Here is a 22,231-nt window from a genome sequence, read left to right on the forward strand (position 1 = left end):
CATGCATGGTGTGTGTATGTGTGAGATCATGCATGGAATGTGTGTGTGATCATGCATGGTGTGTGTGTGATCATACATTGTGTCTGTGAGATCATGCATGTGTGTGATACATGGTGTGTGTCTGTATCATGCATGGTGTGCGTGTTTGTGTGTGTGATCTTGCATGGTGTATGTGTGTGTGTGTATCATGCGGCATCTTTGGAGCTCAGAGAGCAGCTCTTCGGAGTTGGTTCTCTCTTTCCATCTTTGCATGACTTCTGGGACTTGAATTCAGGTCACCAGGTTTGCACAGCAAGTGCCTTTACCATCTAAACCATCACATTGTCCTGCCAGGTAGTTTAAAAAACAAACAAACAAACCAAACATTTGACTGTGTGCTTTAGTATATTCCTGTCGCTCTAGCCCTCCAGGGTCTGAGACAGAATCTACAGTTCTAAACGAAGTTGGTCTACATAACAGGGCCCTGTTTCCAAACACACACACACACATACACATGTTAACTTTATACTGACTATAACCTTACATACAAAAATCCACATGGTGTCTCATACCTGTAATCCTGTCACTCAGGAGATGGAGGCAGGAGGCTCAGGAGTTCAGATGGAAAGTTTGAAGCCAGACCTGGTTACATGAGATACTCTCTCAAAAAACAAACAAACAAACAACTAACAAAGTTGGTCCAGGTGTGGTGGTCTATGTCTTTTATCCCAGCACTGGGGTGGCAGAAGCAGGCAGACTTTGTGAGTTCGAGGCCAACCTGACCCACATGGGTTAAGGACAAGCCAGGGCTTCATGAAGGGACCCTGTGTAACAAACAAACAAACAAACAAAAACCAACCAATTAAACAGACAAACAAACTAACCAACAACGTTGGCAGTTGACTGTGGGGCTGGCTGCTGTTGGTCTGTCTTCCCTGCTCAGCTTTCCCAGCTCCAGCCACTTCCCTCCCTGAAGTCAAGTCTCCAAGTCTCCCTGGTGTCTAGCTGGTGGTGCTTTGATGTTGTCTCCCAGAGGCTCATGCTGGTCTCTGTGGCCATCTCTCTCTCTCTGCATGATGCTCTGCCTTCTCGGCACTCTCAAGGGGGCCTCACCCCTAAACTTTGCGCATCTCTGCCATGGGCTTCCCAGTGGTTAACACAGCCTTGCAAGTATTGGGCCGGTGATCCGGGTGGGGAGGGTGTGGGGGGGAGGAAGGAGGGTGAGGTCAGGGGCCAGGCAGATGGACTCCATCTCTCTGGTTCTCCCAGGCCTGAGGCCCAGCTGGTTTGAGGCTTGGAAGTTGGCAAGACTCACAGGGAGAGTCCGTCCCAGCCTTGCCTTTGGTTTGTCTTGGATTGGGAGGTCATGGACTCAGGTGACCTCTCAGTGACCCATAGCAAGCTGCCTGTGTTCTCTGACCCTCAGCCAGATGCAATCAGAATGGTATCCAGGCCCGGTAATCTTAGCCCTGGGGAGAAAGAGGCAGGAAGATGGAGAGTTTGGGACCAGCCTAGGCTATATATCAGATACCAAAAACAAGGGGCTTCAAGCTGGCTCAGCAGGTAAAGGGGCTTGCTGACAAGCCCCAATGGCCTGAGTTCAATCCCCAGAACCTTCTTGTGGAAGAAGAGAAATGAACACCCGTTCCCGTTGTCACCCTTTGTCACATGGAACATGCATGAACAGCCATCCCCGTCCCCGCTTCCCCGTAAAAAATTAAAAACTGAAAGAGAGGAGGTTGGACATACATGAGCCTCAGGAGTAGTAGTACCCTGATCCAGGGACTGTCTCCTGGCAGAAGCACGCAGTGAAGGAGTCAGGGCCAGGAGCTTTCCTGGGATTCTGGGCCAGAGTGCCTGTATCCTGGTGCCCTCCTCCCTGCTCCGGGGCCACATTATCTCTGAGGAGTTGGGCTTTCCATTGCCCCACTTGGCACTGTTCCTGTCTTTGGGGCTCCACAAATTCACTGGGTCGACTGGCCTTGTCCCTTGCTGAAACTGTGGCCAGTCACCCCCAGGCCGCTGAAATGGAAACCCTGAAACAGAGGTCCGGTTTCTTCCGAGAAATGGCAGTTGAGGGCAGCACAGAGGGGCCTGTTGCTCTTGTTGGACCTGAGTTCCCAGACAGTGCTCCTGTGCAGAGCCAGAGAGAGCTGGGATATGGGACTTCTGAGCTGTGTCAAGTATCTGGGATACTGGGGTTATGTCTTCCCAACTCAGGCATCCTCACTCCCACAAGGCAGCCATACTTAGACCCCAGTTTTTGTTTTTGTTTTTCCTTCCTTCCTTCCTTCCTTCCTTCCTTCCTTCCGGAGGCAAGGTTTTTCTGTGAAGCCCTGGCTACACTGTTACTCTGTAGACCAGGCTAGCCTCAAACTCATAGAGATCTACCTGCCCCTTCCTTCCGAATGCTGGGATTAAAATGTGCACCACCAAGATGGTTCACAATTTTTTTTAAATATTTATTTATTTATTTATTATGTATACAATATTCTTTCTGCGTGTATGCCTGAAGGCCAGAAGAGGGCACCAGACCTCATTACAGATGGTTGTGAGCCACCATGTGGTTGCTGGGAATTGAACTCAGGACCTTTGGAAGAGCAGGCAATGCTCTTAACCGCTGAGCCATCTCTCCAGCCCTGGTGTACAATTTTTAAACTGTTTTTGTAGCCCAGGCTGGCCTCAGACTCGCAGTGTGGCTGAGGATAATCTAAACTTCTGATCCTCCTGCTGCACCTCCCAAATTTGGGGATTATAGGTGTACATAACCACCCCTGGTTTATGCAGTGCAGGGGATTGAACCCAGGGCTTCATGGATGCTAGAGCAAACACCTTACCGACCCAGCTTGATTTTTTTTAAAATTTTAATTTTATGACATTTTAGTGTGTATATCTGCCAGTTCTGCCCTTCCACCCTGTGGGCCCTGGGGATCCAACTCAGGTCATCAGGTTTGGGGGCAGTTGCCTAAACCTGCTAGGCCATTTGCCTACCCGGAACTCCAGAGCTTCCTCCTCTGCCTCTTTTGTGCTGACCACGCCTGCTGCCTGCATCCCATCATACAGGTGACCACCCTGGTACTGTCACCTTGGAGGGAGACTGAATTTAGACCTCAGTCCTTCATGGCCTCCACCATGACTGTGCTGTGGCCAGAGGCCACATGGCCATGTCACAGCTTTCCCAAGTCCCCGCCCCCCACCCCACAACCAGCTCTCTGTCCCCAAGCAGGGCTGAGTCACAGAGGGCCAGCTCAGCCCTCTGCCTCCTCCCCTCTTCCTGCTCTCACTCTCCCCTCCCCCGCCCCCCTTCCGGTCCCCTTCAGTCCCCTGGCTGGGATAGCTGGAACTGGCTGAAAGCTGGCTTGGTTCCTTTCTGCCAGCTCCCGGCTCTCCTTTGTTATTTGAAGCAAGCAGGCGCTGTCCCTTGAGGTCAGGGTCTTGGAAATATTGTTTTAGGGCAGGGCCTCTGGGCTGGGAGGTAGGGGAGGGCTAGCCCGGGGGCCAGTTCAGCATGACCGTGCCACTGTGATAAAAACCATGAAATCGAGTATATCTTTCTAGCTCCTGGCTCTATGAGGATGTCTTCCTAAAATAATCTATTTCCCTTTATTTTTGCATGTGGGCCCGCGTGTGCTGCCTGCTCATGTGGAGGACAGTTTCCAAGAGTTGGTCTCTCTTACTGTGTAGGACCTGAGGATTGAACTCAGGTCCTCAGGCTTAGCAGCAAGGACATTTACCTTCTGAATCATCTCACCAGCATCTCTTCTTTCCTTTTCTTCTCTTTCTTCCCTTCTTCCTTTCCCTTTTTTACTAATCCCCTCTGTTTCTCCCTCCCTTTCCCTCTGTCTCTCCTTCCTTCCTTTCTCCCTTCTCTTTTCTTCGTGTGTGTGTATGTGTCTGGTCCCAGTGCACATATATGCACCCTTGTGTGGAGGTCAGGGGTCAACTCTGGAAGTTGTTTCTTTGTTTTTTCAGACAGGCTTTTCCACTAGCGTGGGGTCACCAAGAAGACTAGGCTGGCCGACCAGGGAATTCACCTATCTCTGCCTTCCAGCACTAGGGTTAAATGCATGCATCTCTGTCTTAGTAACTGTTCTATTGCTGTGAAGAGTCACCATGACCAGGACAACACCTGTAAAAGAAAACATTTAACTGGGGGCTGGCTTACAGTTTCAGAGGTTTTGTCCATTATCATCATGACAGGAAACATGGCAGCGTGCTGGTGTGGTGCCAGAGAAGGAGCAATGCCCCCATCCACAAACAGAGAGACAGACAGACAGACACACAGAGAGAGACTGGGTCTGGAGTAGGCTTTTGAACCCTCAAAGTCCACTCCACAGTGACACACTTCCTCTCATGAGGCCACACTTCCTAATCCTTTTCACATAGTGCTGCCTAGGTAGAACTCCTGCCTAGAGTACCCCTGTTAGGTGCTGGGGTGTGGCTCAGTGGTAGAGCCCCTGCCTAGAATCCCCCAGTGAGGGGCTGGGGTGTGGCTCAGTGGTAGAGCACCTGCCTAGAATCCCCCAGTGAGGGGCTGGGGTGTGGCTCAGTGGTAGAGCCCCTGCCTAGAATCCCCCAGTGAGGGGCTGGGGTGTAGCTCGGTGGTAGAGCCTTTGCTTAGAATCCCCCAGTGAGGGGCTGGGGCGTGGCTCAGTGGTAGAGCCTTTGCCTAGAATCCCCCAGTGAGGGGCTGGGGCGTGGCTCAGTGGTAGAGCCCCTACTCAGTATGTGAATGACTCTAGATAGGCGAATGCCTATTACACACACACACACACACACACACACACACACACACACAAAAGCAAACACTGGCTGCTGAACACATGACTGAGAGACATTCTGAGATATCCAAGCATTTCTGCCAAGAGCTCCCTGTCCTGTGTATGTGTGTTTGTGTTTTCTTTTCTCCCATTCTTTGCCACCACCTCGTCTTTCTTGGCTCCCCCCCCCCCCGAGATAGGGGAGATAGGGTTCTCCGTAGCTTTAGAGACTGTCCTGGAACTAGCTCTGTAGACCAGGCTGTCCTTGAACTCACAGAGACCCACCTGCTTTTGCCTCCTGAATGCTGGGATTAAAGGTGTGCGCCACCACTGCCCAGCCTCTCTTGGCTTTTTTGAGACAGGGTCTTGCTATGTATCCCAGGGTGACTTCAGACTTGCAGCAGTTGAGTGGTGGTGGCGCACGCCTTTAATTTCCAGCACTCGGGAGGCAAAGGCAGGAGGATCTCTGTGAGTTCGAGGCCAGCTTGATCTATAGAGCTAGTCCCAGGACAAGCTCCAAAGCTACAGAGAAACCCTGTCTTGAACAACAAACAACTAACTAACTTGCAGCAATCCTCCTGCCTCAGCCTCCCGAGTGCTGGAATTAAAGGAGTCAGCTGACGGGTTTTTTTTTTCTTTTAGATCTTTTCTGGTGTGTGTGGCAGTGCCCTTCAGATAGGTGTAGGCCAGACCAACAGTTGAGACTAGTGGAGGGAGGGGCAGACTCTGCTCTGCCTTCCCTGGTGGCCCGGTTCACCAGCTAGCTGTCCCCTGTGGTCGCTCATAAGTTCTGCAACTTCTAGCAGCCGCAGCTAGGCAGCCCCAAAACAAAGGTCACTTCTCCATCTACAAGTGAGCCAGTGTTGTGGACCTTGGTGAGGTACACTGGTAATCACAACTCCGGAGGCTGGCTTAGGAGCGGAAGATCCACTCTGGGATATGTAGTGAGACCCCATGTCAGGAATAGCAAGCCAAAGGAGAAGAGTGCAGCACACCAGCCCTGAGTCCATCCCCAGGCCTGAGTAAATCAGGTGTGGTGGTTCCCATCCGTAACCCCGCCCTCAGGAGATGGAGGCGGAGCTCAATGTCTTCCTCTACTGTATAATGAGTTGGAGACCAGCCTGGGCTACAGGATACCCTCTCTCAAACAAAACGGAGAGGAAATACTGGCAGCCTCTGATGGTTTCAGGACTGGGACCAGCCAAGTTCCCACGTGCTAGTCAGGACATTATGACTCCATTGCCCCTGTGTTCTGTCCGCAGGTGACCAAGGATGGCAGGGAGGATGTGACCGTCATCTGCCTTTGTCTGCCCTCCTAGTGGCCCCACCATGCAGAAGCCCAGTGGCCTGAAGCCCCCTGGTCGAGGGGGCAAGCACTCCAGTCCTGTGGGCAGGCCATCCATAGGGTCAGCTTCATCCTCCGTGGTGGCACCAGCCAGTGGCTCCAAGGAAGGTAGGTGGGGCCGAGAGTGGGAAGGGGGCTGCAGCATGGGGACTTTTCCTGGGGAGACATGAGCAAACGTGTACCCCACGCGGATAGGACACTAACAGCAGGCCAAACGAAGGATTCCACCAAAGTCCGGCATGATGAACCAGTGAATTTATTGGGGTTTCTTACAGGAGTGTGGGTAACTCAGAGGGAGCTGTGTCACTTGCAGGGCTCAGAAACTCATTGTGTAGCCTAGGCTAGCCTCAGACATTCAGCGATTCTTTGCCTCTGCCTCTTAGATGCTAAGGGTACTGCTGTGTACCGGTGTGCCCGGTTTGTACGGTGCTGGGAATGGAACCTGGTGCTTCGTGCATGACAGGCAAGAACCCTACCAACTCATCTTCAACCTCAACAGCGAATTTTTAAACCACAAGGGATCTCTTAGTTTCTTTTGTTGTTGCTGTGGTAAAATACCCTGGCAGCACTTAAGGGAGAAGGGTTGGGTCTTGGTTCACAATTCAAGGAGGCCATCTTGGTGGGGAAATCTAGGTGACAGGAACTTGAAGCCATTGGTCACATCTCAACCATCATCAAGCAGAGGTGTATGCACGTTGCTGTCCATCTCTGTCTCTGTTTTCTGGGGGCCAGAACTCCCTGCTCAGGGGGTAATCCCACCCACTGTTAAAATGGGTCTTCCTGAATCAGTCAACAGAAGCGCGGACATCCCCACAGGCATGCCCAGATTCTCTCAGATTGACAGATCTCACTATCATAGAGGGTATACTAGAATTGGGAAGAGTTTGGTTAGGTTTAGAGACAGGGTCTCAAGTTATACAGCTCAGCTGGCCTCAAACTCCTGTTCACCCTGCCAAGTCCTCCAGTGATGAGAGTATGGGCAAGATCTACCATACCCAGCTAGAGAGTTGTCTTTCTGTGTCTTTGATGAGTACCCAGTTATAAACAGCTCTACACAGTCCCTTACATGTTACACTTCACACGGCAGCATAGGATTCTGCCCATCTCACTGGACTGTCCCAAAGGTTTGACGACAACCTGCAGCAAGTGCGGTGCAGTCCAGTGTCCCCTCCAAGATGGAAGATCCCCTTGACTCATGGAGGCATTCCAGAAGAACCTTTAGAACCTTTTAATCCCAGCACTTGGAAGGCAGAGACAGGGGGGATCTCTGTGAGTTTGAGCCCAACCTGGTCTGCAGATCAAGTTCTATCCAGAACAGCCAGGACTGTTACACAGAGAAACCCTGTCTTGAAAAAAAAAAAAACAACAACAAAAACAAAGCCGGGGGTGGTGGTGATGCACGGTTTCAATCCCAGCACTAGGGAGGTAAATGAGTTTGAGGCCAGCCTGGCCTACAGAGTGAGTTCCAGGACAACCAGGACTCTTATATAGAAAAACTTTGTCTTGGAACACCCCCCCCCCACGCGCAAAAAATTAACTACCCACCACATTGGGAGTCTTCCTTTATTACTTCCTACCTCACTCTTTGGGACAGAGTCTCTGTCTGTCTGTCTGTCTGTCTGAACCCAGAACTGGTCAATTCAGCTAGGCTGGCTGGCCAGCAAGCCCCAGGGATCCTCTTGCTGAACTGCCATGTCCTTGCTGGGTTTGACATGGGTGCTGGGGATCCAAACTCCGGCCCTCGCGCTTGTGTGGTAAACACTTGACCAACCAAGTCGTCTCTCCAGCCCCGAGAAGGGTCTTATTTCTGCACAAGCCAAATTAACTTGGAGCCCCAGGGCTTCTGTATCACCATCCCAGCCACCCCCTGCAGGATCACTTCCTCTGTCTGTCTGTCTGTCTGTCTGTCTCTCTCCTTGTTTTTTGTTTTTGTTTTGTTTTGTTTTGTTTTTCAAGACAGGGTTTCTCCCTGGCTGTTCTGGATGGAACTCACACTGTAGACCAGGCTAGCCTTGAACTAATGGAGATCCGCCTGCCTCTGCCTCCCGAGTGCTGGGGTTAAAGACATGCACCCTGTATGGCGGCCAGTTTTAATTGTTAACTTGACACAACCTAGAATTACATGGCAAGAGAGAGTCTCACAGAAGATTGTCAACATTGTGTTGGCCTGTAAACTTGTCTGTGTGTTTGAATTCTTTTGATTGTTATTCGACCTGGGAAGACCTGAAAGTGGGCAGCACTGGTCTCTGGTTTGGGGCCTTGAACTGTGTGAGAGTAGAGAAAGCCAGCTGAGCATTGAGTATGCAGACATTCATTTCTTTCTGCTCTTGACTGTGGATGTGATGTGACCAGCCATCTAAGTTCCTGCCATGACTTCTCTGTGATGGACCATGACCTGGAACTGAGAAGCTAACACTTCCTCCCTTCGTTGCCTTCTGTCAGGGTATTTTATCACAGAAATAGGCATGTCACTATGACACTCAGTACTGACCTCCAGCCTCCTCTGCCTGCACGCACACCATGTATGGACACATACAGCATGACTGTGTACACACAAAGACACATCTGGAAAGGAGGAGGGCTGAGGTTGGGAGGTATCAGATGGAGGGAAGGGATTCAGGTGTCTTTCCAGCATGGGAAGAACTGTACAGGGTGTGGCCTAGGGGACCCCCCAAGTGTATTAGCTCCACTGTGAGCATAGACTGTGGGGGTTGACGGGAGGACCAGGCTAGAGAGCAAATGTACAGTCATTGAGGCAAAGGATGCGTGCTTACTGCCTGTCATGGGGAGGCCACAGGGCCGCTGTCCTGAGTCAGTACTCAGGGTCATTTCTTGGGAGGAGCTTGAAAGTGCTGAGTAATGGAGGGATTGAAAAATGGCTTCATTGGGCTTGTGAGCTCAATCCCTGAACCCATATGACACAAAGAGAGAAATGACCTTGCCAGATGTCTTCCAAGAACTATGGCACACACCCCAACCCCCGTACTGCACACAACCAACACCATACACACATATACATACATGTAGCAACAAAGACAGAATTCCAGGAGCCGGAGAGATGGTCCAGTGGTTAAGAACACTTATTCTTGCTGCTCTTGCAGAGGACCCAGGCTCAGCTCCCAGCATTTACACGCTGGCCCACAGCCATCTGTACCTCCAGTGTCAGAGGATCCGATGCCCCCTCTGGTCAGGCACTTGCGTATACATGGTGCACATACTTACATGCGATAAAACACCCTTACACATAAGATAAAAATAAATATTAAGGCAGTTTAAGTACAAAGAGAGATTAACCCCAGGCTCCCAGAGGGCTGAGCTTACTCCAGCAGGGGTAACTCTGTGGAAGCCAGTGGCTGGGGAAGTGTACCAGCCAGCCTGGCCCTAGGCCAGGACATGACCTTCAGGGAGAAAGGCCCATTGTCTCTTCTGGGTTCTTTCTTCATTGCCCCCCCCCCATCAAGTGGAGCCCCAACTTCTTTTTTTCCAAGTGTCTGGGATTTAATCCAGAACTTCACACATGCCAAACCAGCGTTTCACGGAGCCACATCTCTAGCTCCTCCCAGGGGTGGGGGCGTTTTGAGGCAGGTACTCTGCAATTGAGCCATACCCCTAGGCTCTCACTGGGTCATTTTAGGCAAAGGTTCTACCTTTATGCTTGGTAACAATTGTTAGGGAAAACACTCCCCATTCCTGGGCCCTTTAGGTTCCCAGCCACCCATGGGACTGGCTCTCTGCCCTCTGAAGCGATGGAGGTACCAGGCATGGTGGTACATATGTGTAATCCCAACACTCGGGCTGAAGCAGGAGGATTGTGGGATGAGGGCTAGCCTGGGCTAAATATGAGAGACCCTGTCTCAAAATCTGGAAATGTAGCTTAGTTGGCAGGATATTTACCCAGCATGCACAAGGCTCTGGATTCTGTCCTCAGCACTACGTAAACCAGATATAATGAACATCTATCATTCCAGCCTGTGGGGAATAGGGGATTAAGAGTTAAAGGTTATCCTTGAGGCTAGCTCCGGACATTGGAGACCCTCTCTCAAAACAGATTTATCAGTCAGTAACAAAAAGCATTGAGGGGACTGGGACTCCGTGAGGGACACCCAGGACGATTTGAGAGCCTTGTGTGAATTGGCGCCTGCCTTGGGAAGCAAGGCTGTGGCTCCCTCCCAAGGCATGATGTCAGCGTTGGGCAGAGAGGGTCTGGCCGGGGAAATGGCCTGGATGAATGCCATGTTTAGCAGAGGAGGTCTGTATTGATACCCAGAAGCCTGACACAGGATGCAGCAGGGGCCCAGGGAGGAGACTTGATGGGCGGATATCTCCCTGGGATGCAAACCGAGGTGGTTCCAAAGGTGGAGCTAGGTGGAGGAACACGGATAGGATGGAGCATCTCTGGAGGATGCTCTAGGACTTGTCTGTCAGTGGGACCCAGGGAGATGTTAGCATCAGTCCTGGGCAGTCAACAGGCAGGTGCCTGCTCAGTGTGGCGTCCACTCTGCACTGGGAAGGAAGGTTCTGTTGGTTCTGAAGGTTCTCTGAAGTCTCGTGTGTGTGTGTGTGTGTGTGTGTGTGTGTGTGTGTGTTCATGTACCTGTGACAATGGCAATCCAAGTGTGCAGAGCACAATGTGGAGGTCAGAGGACTGCTCAGGTGTTCTTGTAGCTTCTATATTGAGAGTCTCCTCTCTCTCTTGGAGATATGGTTCTTACTGTGTAATCCTAGCTGGCCTAGAACTCACAGGAGACAAGATCTTTTATCATCTACCTGTTTATATTAGGTTAACTGGCCTATGAGCATCCAAAGATTTTCCTGTCTCCATCACCCATGGTGCTGTCCAGGCTATCAGAGTACAGAGGTACATGACCATGCCGTTTTACATGGGTCTTGGGGCTTGGAATTCAGGTCCTCATGCATGTGTATCATTATCAAATGCTTTACCACTGAGCCATCTCCCCAGTCTCTGGCATCTCCTTCTAATACAATGCCTAAGAAGTCCCTTCTGGCCCTTGGAAGATGTGCTAGGACCTGGGGTTACCAAGCAGAGAAATATGGGCCACAGGCAACCGTTGGGTCTCTATTATTCTGGCAGGCCTTGAAGGACTTCCTGGTTGTGCTTGTCACTCACCTTGTCACAGCATTCATCTTGTCACATTTGAATGACCCAGTAATAGTTCATCCTACCACTGAGCCACACCCCAGCCCCTCACTGGGGGATTCTAGGCAGGTTCTTTACCACTGAACCACACCCCAGCCCCTCACTGGGGGATTCTAGCAGGGGCTCTACCACTGAGCCACAGCCCAGCCCCTCACTGGGGGATTCTCGGCAGGGGCTCTACCACTGAGCCACACCCCAGCCCCTCAGATGTAGGTTCATTTATTTTAGATATATTTTCCTATTGCTTATTTTACACATGTATAATGTGTAGTATGTGTGTGAGCGCACATGCCACAGCAGGCGTGTGAACGTCAGATGCCTACTTGTAGGAGTTAGTACTTTCCTTCTACCATGTGGGTCCCAGGGATTGAACTCAGGTTATCAAACTTGGTGGCAAATGCCTCTCCCTAAACCCTGGCCTTCTCACTCACCCTCCTGTTTTTGAGATAGTTTCCCTATGTAATCCAGGCCGGCCTAGATGTGTGGCAATCCTCCTGCCTCACCCTCCTAAGGTATAGTCTTGCTCCTCCACTCCCTGCCCATCATCACTCGAGTGCCTAGTCGGAGCCGGAGCCGTTTGGATCACTGTGGACCAGGCCCCCCTGTTGTTCACTTTCAATCAGCCAAGGTCAAGAGCATTCCTTCAAGGCCGGCTTCTCGACTCCCTCCCCTGACCACATCCTAAACTTTTTAATGGTGTCAGGATGGGGAAGCCAAGATGAGCTTTTCCGGAGCTGTGTGGCAGGGGGCAGGGCTGCCTCCTAACACTCCTGACGTTCTGTCCACTATCGATCTGGGAGGCGGGGACCAAGGCCAGCGCCTGCCTGCCGGCCTGCCTGCCCACTAGACCCTATGGCCAGTGCCTGAAGCTTCTCCATGGGGAGCTGGCTCTGCTCTTTTCAGGGTAAGAAGCTCGTCACATCCCCTCCCCATCCCAGCCCGGGATCCCCAGCTGTCTCCAGGCTCTGAGTTGGGGGGACAGAGAGGGCTCACGAGTGGCATTTGACTCTGGAAGGCTGCTGAGCACTCCTGGACCCGGAGTAAGCGGATGGAGGATGCCTTCGGGGAAACGCAGGATACAGAGGCAGCTTTGCTGGCTAGGTGCCACAGGGTGGGGGTGTTCTTTCTGCAGAGGGCTCTTTCGCTATGGGAGGGACAGACCCAGCCTTCCTTGAGCGCCATGTGGGTGGGAACTGTCTGAAGGCTGATTGAAGGGAGATACCATTCCAGAGAGGTTCATCGTTCTGGCTGTTCGTCATTCCTTCCTTCACGGCCTGCGACTCTGAGAGCCCCTGGGGAGCAGGAGGGGCTAGGAACAGAAAACCACTTGGGGCTTCAGGCCATGTATGTATGTTCCTTTGGTGGGGGAGGGAACCCCCTAAGGATGGACAGCCTGACCAGAGGGATTGGTGTGTATCCAGCTGCTGGAGCTGAAGTCCAGTAGCCCATCCGGTAGACCTGTGCGGACTAAGAAAGCACAGCACCATGGAGTTGGAGGAGGAGGAAAGAGGCTAAGTGAGGGGCTTTTGGCAGCTGCTGTTGCGAGTTGGCACAGGTGGGCAGGCAGGCTCTTTAGGTGGCATCAAGAAACTGCTGTTTCCGTGGCAGGATGACACACCTTACCTGCTTTAGCATTTCTTGCTGCTGAAGATGGCAGATTCGCTGAGGCGTCAGTAGGCTTATCTTATTCTAGCCCCTCCTGTGTGGTCAGGGTACTCATGAACACGATAAAAGCTCCGACAGGTCCCACAGGAAAGTACCCCTAAGGCCTTTCTTCTTCTTCTTCTTCCTCTTCTTCATCATCATCTTCTTCATCATCATCTTCTTCTTCTTCTTCCTCTTCTTCTTCTCCTCCTCCTCCTCCCCCTCCTTCTCCTCCTCCTTCTCCTTTTCCTTCTCCCCCTCCTCCTTCCCCTTCTTTTCTTCCTTGTCCGCCTCTTCCTCCTCCCTCTTCCTTCTTCTTTTTTAATTTTTTATTATTTACTCAGTGTTCTGCCTGCATGTGTTACTACATGCCAGAAGAGGGCACCAGATCCCATTACAGACAGTTGTGAGCCACCATGGTTGCTGGGAATTGAACCCAGGTCCTCTGGAAGAGCAACCAGTGCTCTTAACCTCTGAACCATCTCTCTAGCCCCTGTAAGGTGGGTTTTTGTTTTGTTTTTTAGCGTAGAAGTTAATTATATTATCCCACTTCGTAGCATCCTGTGCACCTAGAACTGTGTCTCATGGAACATTTAGAGAGGTGACTGCCTCCTAGGAGGCCCAGGACTTAGAGTAGGATACCTTTCTTCCATCCAAGGCCATCAAGGCAAAAGCCGAGGTCATCCCAGGGTTTATAGGTTCTGGTAACCAGTGTGCACGTGTATGTCGGGCTGCATCTGTTTGTTTGGGTAGGCCTTGCAGGCCTGGGGCTACTGTAGGATTTCTCTTCATCTCTCTTTCACCCTATGGCCAGAGGCAGGGTCTCTCAATCAAATGCCAAGCTCATCAATATGGTTATTTCATCCTCCACCTTCTGAGGCCGGAATAACATGTGGCCACTTGGTATTTATGGTGGTTCTGGGATCCAAACTCGGGTCTTCAGGCTTGATGAGCGAGCATATAACCACTGAGCCATCTCCCCAGCTTCATTTTTTTTTCTCTTTTATTTTTGTGTGTATGTGGATTTTTGTTTTTTGTTTTGTTTTTAAGACAGGCTCCTGTAGCTCAGGCTGACCTTGAACTCACTACATACAAGCAGAGATGACCGTGAACTCCTGACCCTCCTGTTTCTGCTTCCAGAGTGCTGTGATCACAGGCATGTGCCATCACACCAAGTTCATGTGGTGTTGGAGGTGGGGTTCATGTGTGCACTCCACCAACGGAGCCGTGTTCACAGCCCAGCTAGGGATCATGGGAACCCCATTCAGGGTCGAGTGCCCCTTCCCTTCCATACCCCAGAGCTCTTGCTCCCTTCCTTTCTTAGGCTCAGCTGGCTGAATTACAGCTTCTCCTCTTGTGTGCTTCTCCCCCATTCCTTGATGGTCCTCGTTTGTCCTCCCTGGTGGCCTCCTTGTGTCCACAGGGTTGGCCGGTAGTAGTTGCTCAGTGAGCTGGGGTTCCTTCTGGCTGAGCCTTGGCAGGTAAAGAAAACCCTATTGGGGTTGAGCAAATAGTTCAGACCATAAGGGCTGGCCTTGCAAGAATGAGGATCTGAGTTCAAGCCCCCAAAACCTATGTAAAAACAAAACAAAACAAAAACAAAAAACAGATTGAGGGTGGGGCTGGGATGGGACTCTGTTGACCAAGCGTGTAGGAAGCTGTGGATTTCATCCCTAACGTCACACATCAAGGCATGGCGGTGTCTGTCTGTAGTCACAGCACTTCAGAGGTAGAGACAGAAAGGGTCAGGAGTTCAAGGTCATCCTTGGCTCTGGAGGAAATTCCAGGCTAACTCAGGTTAGGAGACACTAGAAAATGAGGTGCGGTGGTGCACCTGCGCTATAATCCCAGCCCTGGGGAGACAGAGATACTTGGCAAGCTGTTCGGTGAGAGATCCTATCTCGGAAAACAAGGTGAGGGGCTGGAGATGGCTCAGTGCCTCAGGGCGCTCGCTGCTCTTCCAGAGCTCAGTTCCCAGCACCCACAGCTGGCAGCTCGCAGCTGCCTATACGGTTAGCTCCCGAGATTTTTGCACCCTCTTCTGACCTCTGCACACACATGGTATATGCAATGTGTGGCATGCGTCTGCACGCGTGCACACCCTCCCCCCGACAGAGATGAAAAGGCTTGTCCCTGCCCAAGACAAGGCAAGTCTCGAGTCCTCTTCATGCAGAGGACAGTGCCGTCTGGGTCCCCACCCTGAGCCCCACACCTGCTTCTGAACCAGACTTGCAGCTGTTTCCTCCTCACGTTATCCTTAATCCTTTGCCTCGAAGCTCTGCTTGGAACGCTTTTGAGACCGGGTCTCACGATGCAGTTCTGATGAGCCTGGAACTCAATATGTAGACCTGGCTGGTCTGGAATTGCTAGAAATCCACCTGCTTCCTGGTGCTGGGTCGAAAGATTAAAGGTGAGCGCTTCTACACTGGGTTTAGTTTGAACTTGAAACCTGCAGTAACAGCAATAGTGAAATCTGAGACAGGTTCTCAAGTAGCCCAGGCTGGCTTCAGGCTCTCTATGTAGCTGGGGATGACCCTTACCTCTTGATCCTTCCTCCTACCCCTCTGAAGAGCAAGGTCCACCACACCCAGCCACTCAAAATAAATTCTGTGTGCCTTTTCTCCTGATGGGAATTGCTGTCCAGGAAAAGGATAAATTGCTTGCGTGAGGTATAGTTTGTGTCCCTGACGCATGGCTGAGGAGCTCACTAACTTGTCTGGTCCCATCCTGAACTCTGTCAGTCAGTAGCTCAGAGTTCCTTCAGAAGTCCTTGTGCTTCAGCCTCCCACTTCTGGAATGACAGATGTGCATTGCCAGATGTGACTGGCCTTTAGCCTTCATGGGGTCATTGTGCCAGTGTGTGCAACGGTGGGGATCTCAGAGGCAACGCTAAGTCCAGGCTCCAGCCTCAGGTGGTTCCGTGAGGGTGTGGGCCAAGAGAACCGCCCACGTGTCAGATGTTTTGTTTTTGTTTTGTGTTTTTGCCCTCCCTCCCCACCAAGACATGGGTTCTCTGGGTAGCCCTGGCTGTCCTGAAACTCGCTCTGTAGACCAGGCTGGCCTCGAACTCAGATCTCCTGCCTCTGCCTCCCAAGCTGGACTCAAAGGCATGTGCCACCACTGGCTGGCCCATGTGACAACTTAAGAGCTCTCACTACACGAACCACCTGCCCTGGCAGAGATTGGCAGTATCGGTTAGACTTGGTGACCTCATGCTTACGATCTTGGGAAAGATAAGGCAGGTGGATTGCTGTAAGTTGAAGGTTCGATTTTTCCGCATGGTGAACTCAAGGCCAACCAAGGCTATGTAGTTTGACTCTAAAAACAAAACAACGGAAGGGCCCTGGGAATGTGGTCTAATTGGTATCATGTTTGCCTAGCTTGCTAGAAGTCCTGGGTTTTATCCCTAGCGTCCCATAAATCAGGTGTGGTGGTACACATCTGTATTCCCAGCACTCATGAGGTGGAGGAGGGAAGATCAAGGCTGTTGTGTGCTGTATAGGGCATTTGAGGCCAGCCTGGGTTACATGAGCGCATCTCAAAAGATTAAAATAAAAATCAAGCCCGGCGATGGTGGCACGCCTTTAATCCCAGCACTAGGGAGGCAGAGGCAGGAGGATCTCTGTGAGTTCGAGACCAGCCTGGTCTACAGAGCTAGTTCCAGGACAGGCTCCAAAGCCACAGAGAAACCCTGTCTCGAAAAACAAAAAAACAAACAAACAAAAAAATCATAGTCCAACAGTACTCAGGATATGGATATATATATATATATATATGTGTGTGTGTGTGTGTGTGTATATGTGTGTGTATATGTGTGTGTATGTATATATACACACATATATTGTTGGGCTATGATTGATACATATATACACACACACAGCTCTCTATATACATATATATACATATATAAATGTATATATATACATCTTATCTAGTTGTCTCTTGGGGAAATTGAAACTGAGGCGCTGACTTAGGGAGGGGGTTTAACCAAGCCTGGCCAATGTGTAACAAGTCTGGAACTAGGAATACAAATCTGTTGGGGCCCCCTGTGTTCTCCCATCCCCAGGCAGCCGAAATCTCCCTGCCTGTCTTTGTGGGGAATTTGAAGAGGGTTTAGTTCCTGTGAGGCAGGGGCAGCTGGGAGGACCAGACAGGGGGCTGGGGGTGGCTAAAAGAGGAAAGATAAATCAAAGAACCTCTCGTCTGGCATCACAGACTTGTGACCTGAATTGTCGCAGCTGTTGAAGCAATTGGTTGGAGGACCTGTGACCCTTGCGAGAGGCAGGGGTCAGAAGAGATTATCTGAGGGTCCTGTGGGCTGGGACAGCTGAGGGTTCGGACAGCTGAGCTGGTAGCTTTTTTCTAAGAATAGCCACACTGGGTCGCCGAGACCCCAGGACCCCTTCTTGTGTTGTAAGCACAGAGGACAGGTAAAGTGGGGTCCTCGATGGAATGGGTTGGTCACCGCTCGGGGCTCTAAAGAGCTAGGCCCATAGCTGCTTAGGCCTGCCAAGCACACTTTACAGGACTGGTTCGCATTTGTTTGTTTATTATGGAAGGGAGGGGGGGTGGCATTCATTCCTTGGCACACATCTGGAGGTCAAAGGACTCCTTTAAAAAGTAAGCTTTCCAACATGTGTGTCCTGAGGATTGAATTCAAATTGCCAGGCTTGTGGGGCAAGCTCCTTTTCCCACTGAGCCATCTAATCGGTCCAACTTCTGTTTTGTTTTTTGTTTGTTTGTGTTTTGAGGTCCTGAGGATGGAGCCCAGGCCTCATGCAAGAGCTCTACCCTGTCAGCCACACTCACCCCTCCAGTGTGGACCGTGTAGAGGGCAGTGTGTTCCTGAGATGCTCAAACACTGGACACTTCTGGTAGCCTAAAGAATAAGGAAAGTGGGCTGGAGAGATGGCTCAGTGGTTAAGAGCATTGCCTGCTCTTCCAAAGGTCCTGAGTTCAATTCCCAGCAACCACATGGTGGCTCACAACCATCTTTAATGGGGTCTGGTGCCTTCTTCTGGCCTGCAGGCATACACAAAGACAGAATATTGTATTCAGAATAAATAATTAAAAAAAAAAAGAATAAGGAAAGCCTCTGAGTTACCCACTGTCCATAGGGAATAAGCCTTACACACGTCATACTGCTGACCACGCCTGCCTCAGTTTCCCCGTCAGATAACTGACACCCTCCAGCTTTGACTGTCTGTCTCCCAGTTCCCAGGCTATTCCTAACTACTGCCTTTTAACTTATCCACAGGGTCTCCCCTGCACAAGCAGGCGTCGGGCCCCTCCTCGGCCGGAGCCACCACCGCTGTCTCTGAGAAGCCAGGTCCAAAGGCAGCTGAAGTGGGTGATGACTTCCTGGGGGACTTTGTGGTGGGCGAAAGGGTGTGGGTGAATGGCGTGAAGCCAGGTGTGGTGCAGTACCTCGGTGAGACACAGTTTGCACCAGGCCAGTGGGCCGGTGTGGTCCTAGACGACCCAGTGGGCAAGAATGATGGAGCGGTGGGTGGCGTGCGCTACTTCGAGTGCCCGGCTCTGCAGGGCATCTTCACGCGGCCCTCCAAGCTGACCCGCCAGCCCACAGCTGAGGGCTCAGGCAGTGACGCCCACTCAGTGGAATCCCTCACCGCCCAGAACCTGTCCTTGCATTCTGGCACTGCCACACCCCCACTCACCAGCCGAGTCATCCCCCTGCGGGAGAGTGTCCTTAACAGCTCCGTGAAGACAGGCAATGAGTCTGGTTCCAACCTCTCTGACAGCGGTTCTGTGAAGCGTGGTGACAAGGACCTCCACCTGGGAGACCGTGTGCTGGTAAGTGTGGATGGTACCCGGCTGGGCACACCGCCTCTCTCTCTCTGTCTTCTGCCCCTTGCCACTTCCTGGATAAGGTGGAACCTAGGGGCTGAGCGGAGAAGGGACTCAAAGGGAACTTGAACATGGATGAGGCCGCATTCCTCATTGGTACAGCATAGAATAGCAGTGGAGAAGACATTGGCTCCGAAGCCTGTTGCTGTGTGAACCTGGGCAAGTGCACTTTCTGGGTCTCAGACCCATCTGTCCATCAGCTTTTCGTGGCTATGATGAAATACCAGAGGTGAAAACAAGAGAGGAAAGATGGGTTTAAGCATGTGACTTAGGAGGGATCGGGTCAGAGTTGGCCAGCTCCATCGTTTTGGGTCTGGAGAGAAAGGCACAGTGGGAGAAAGCTGGGAGGGGGTTGCTAGCCGAGTACAAGCTGAGTGCAGAGCTTAGGGACCTGATGTCAAAACACCCACAGTGAGTACTTCCTCTGAGCAGGCCCCACCTCCTAACAGCCCATCCAGCTATGAACTCATCGTAATTTAACACGGATGAATCAGTGCCCTCGTGATCAGTCCCTTCTTAGTCCTGCCCCCAGCTGGGGATGGAGTCTTCAACACTTGAGCATTTCGTGTGTGTGTGTGTGTGTGTGTGTGTGTGTGTGATGGTGGTGGTGGTGGTGGTGGTGGTGGTGCATTTAAATCTAGACTGGTTCGTTCTTTCTTTCTTTTTCTTTCCTTTCTTGACAGGGTCCCACCATGTAGCCCTAGCCAGCCTAGAACTTTCTATGCAGACCAGGTTGGTCTTGCTTAGACACCTTGTCCAACCATGATACATTTACAAAATGGGAGTCTCCAGCTGGGGCTATAGCTCAGCTGGTCAAGAGGTTGTCTGGCAAGCACAGATCCCAGGGTTTGATCCCAGCACCCCATAAAACAATATGCTGGCCCACACCTGTCATCTCAGCTCTTGGGAGGTGGAGGCAGGAGGATCAGAGTTCTAGGTGAACCCGAGGCTGAGACTGTAGGACAAGCACTTCTGTCATGCAGGCCGAGACTCCCCTGCTTCTCTCCAGCCTCCTCCTCCTTCACCCCCCTGAGGTTGGCAACCAATATGGCAGTTTTCATGGTAGAGGCTTCCAGAACTTTCCGTGGGGAAAAGATGGTCAGTCATCTGAGAAATTGGAGAAGGCACTTCAGATTACCACTGAATATAGGGCCATGAATATTCAAACCACTACAGATATTCATGTGGAGACAAATATGTATATATGAATATTCATGTGCTCGTGAATATTCATTGGGGCAAAAAAGGCTCTAGGGGGAGTGAAAAATATGGTTACTGAAATCAGAAAATGTCCAGACGTGTTAGAAGAATAAGAGGAGTTGAGAGTGCGGATGCATGTCTGTAATCCCAGCATTTTAGGGAGAGAGGCAGGAGGTATTGGTTCCTAAGAGGCCAGTCGAGGCTACAAAGTATCGGTTCAACCTGGGCGCCAGAGCAAGACCTTCTCAGAACAACAAAGGGCTGGGCAATAACTCAGTTGGTAAGCACTGTACAAGGACCTAAATTTAACGTCCCAGAACCAAGGTGGAGAATTTGGACTGTGGGGAGGTGGAGGCAGGAGGATCCCTGGGGCTTGCTGACCAGCATTCCAGCTAAATTTCAGCCTAGCCAAGTCCAGCTTCAGGTTCCGTGAGAGACCCTGTCTCAAAAACCAAGGTGGAAGTAGTGCTGCCCGGGGACGAGCCACTTCCTTTCTGCGCTCCCGCGGCCTAGCGAGCAGGTAGGACATCGACATGCAGAACGACGCTGGCGAGTTCGTGGACCTGTACGTGCCGCGGAAATGCTCCGCGAGCAACCGCATCATTGGTGCCAAGGACCACGCGTCCATCCAGATGAACGTGGCCGAGGTTGACAGGGTCACAGGTCGGTTTAATGGCCAGTTTAAAACCTACGCTATCTGCGGCGCCATTCGCAGGATGGGCGAGTCAGATGATTCTATTCTCCGATTGGCTAAAGCTGATGGAATTGTCTCCAAGAATTTTTGACCAGAAGAGATTGGGGGAAATTCTGTCATAGATAAAAGTGACAAAAAGTAAAAAAAAAAAAAAAATTAAAAAAAAAAAAAACACCAAGGTGGAGCAGATCAGGAAGCACCTGATAGGGACCTCTGGTCCAGATGCACATGTACGTAGTCACATGAACACACACAAAAGAGAAGATTTACATACAAACACACACACACAAAACGAAACCCTGCCATTTCAGTAAATTAAATGGAACTGGAGGTCATGTGAAATAAATAGTAAATGGAACTGAGGTCAAGCAGAGTAGGTGACAGTAGCTCATAATAGCACATATTTACACACGCGCGTGCACGTACACACACAGACACTTGTGCACGCGCGCACAAGAGCTTGGAGTGTTACCTTAACCTACTGTGTATCTAAGGATGGCCTTGAACTCCTGACCTCTCCTGCCTCTACCTCCTGAGTGCTGGGACCACAGACGCACCTTCAGTGCAGCGGTGCTTGGGTTGGAACCCAGGGCTTCCGCCTGCTAGCCAAGCCCTCTGCCAGCTGAACTGCATCCCCAGCTCCATGTTTGTGTATTTTATTACAAACACAGGAGAAGTTTTCAAAGGCTCCCTATTTATTCTATTACAAACACTGGAGAGATTTTCAAAAGCTCCCTATTAAAAAAAAAAAAAGATGGTTATGTCAAGGGATAGGAGCAGTAGTTCCCTGAGTTGAACAGTGCACACTGTAGAAATACAGACACTGTATGCACAATCACACTGGACCCCATTTATAAGTACAGCTATTGTCAGTTTAAAAAAATGAGGGGGTTGGGGGCTGGAGAGATGACTCAGTGGTTAAGAGCATTGCCTGCTCTTCCAAAGGTCATGAGTTCAATTCCCAGCAACCACATGGTGGCTCACAACCATCTGTAGTGAGGTCTGGTGCCCTCTTTCTGGCCTGCAGACACACACACACAGACAGAGTATTGTATACATAATAAATAAATAAATAAATTTTTTTAAAAAATGAGGGGTGGAGGCTGGAGAGATGGCTCAGTGGTTAAGAGCACTAGCTAGTCCTCCAGAGGACCCAGGTTCAATTCCTGGCATACATATGACAGCTCACAACTGTCTTTAACTCCAGTTGCAGAGGACCCAACACCCTCACACAGATAGCATGCAAGCTAAATACCAGTGCACGCAAAAATGAGGATCACTGAAGTACAGACTATTCTTACATGTCAGTTAAAAATACCTTAAATGTTTCTAACAGAAGTTACAGCAGAAGCCTGCTATTTAGAGAGATGGGCATGGTTATGGAATCATTCTACTGAAAGAGGAAATGGTGTTTATTTTGGGGGGAAAGGAATGAAGCTTCTGGACTTTGAAAGGTGGGTCGTGTAAGACCATCAGAAAACACAGATCTTACATTACTCTTCATAACAGTAGCAAAATTATAGTTATGAAGTAGTAACGAAAGGAATTTTATGGTTGGGGGTGCCCACAACATGAGGAACTCT

The 22,231-nt window shown here is 50.8% G+C and overlaps 2 protein-coding genes across 3 annotated transcripts in view; both read left to right on the plus strand.

Annotated features, from left to right (window-relative positions):
* The window catches only part of Clip2 (CAP-Gly domain containing linker protein 2), a 59,666-nt gene that overhangs the window by 8,184 nt on the left and 29,251 nt on the right, over nucleotides 1–22,231 (plus strand). For both annotated transcript variants that reach the window (XM_041648246.1, XM_041648247.1), the window contains exons 2-3: nucleotides 6,002–6,192; nucleotides 18,144–18,700. In XM_041648246.1, coding sequence (XP_041504180.1) covers nucleotides 6,069–6,192; nucleotides 18,144–18,700 — 681 coding nt within the window. In that variant the 5' untranslated portion in view covers nucleotides 6,002–6,068. The remainder of the gene's footprint in view (nucleotides 1–6,001; nucleotides 6,193–18,143; nucleotides 18,701–22,231) is intronic.
* Nucleotides 20,473–20,765, plus strand: LOC121446003 (40S ribosomal protein S21). Its single transcript, XM_041648252.1, has one exon. The coding sequence runs from the start codon at nucleotides 20,488–20,490 to the stop codon at nucleotides 20,737–20,739; it is 252 nt and encodes an 83-aa protein (XP_041504186.1). The 5' UTR covers nucleotides 20,473–20,487; the 3' UTR covers nucleotides 20,740–20,765.

The sequence above is a fragment of the Microtus oregoni genome, unplaced genomic scaffold (genome assembly GCF_018167655.1).
Source record: "Microtus oregoni isolate MIOR12 unplaced genomic scaffold, Mior012 000003F_ref0000135, whole genome shotgun sequence".
NCBI lineage: Eukaryota > Metazoa > Chordata > Mammalia > Rodentia > Cricetidae > Microtus > Microtus oregoni.

Coding starts and splice junctions, on each gene's coding strand:
- LOC121446003 (XM_041648252.1), top strand. CDS start 20,488: ATGCAGAACGACGCTGGCGAGTTCGTGGACCTGTACGTGCCGCGGAAA.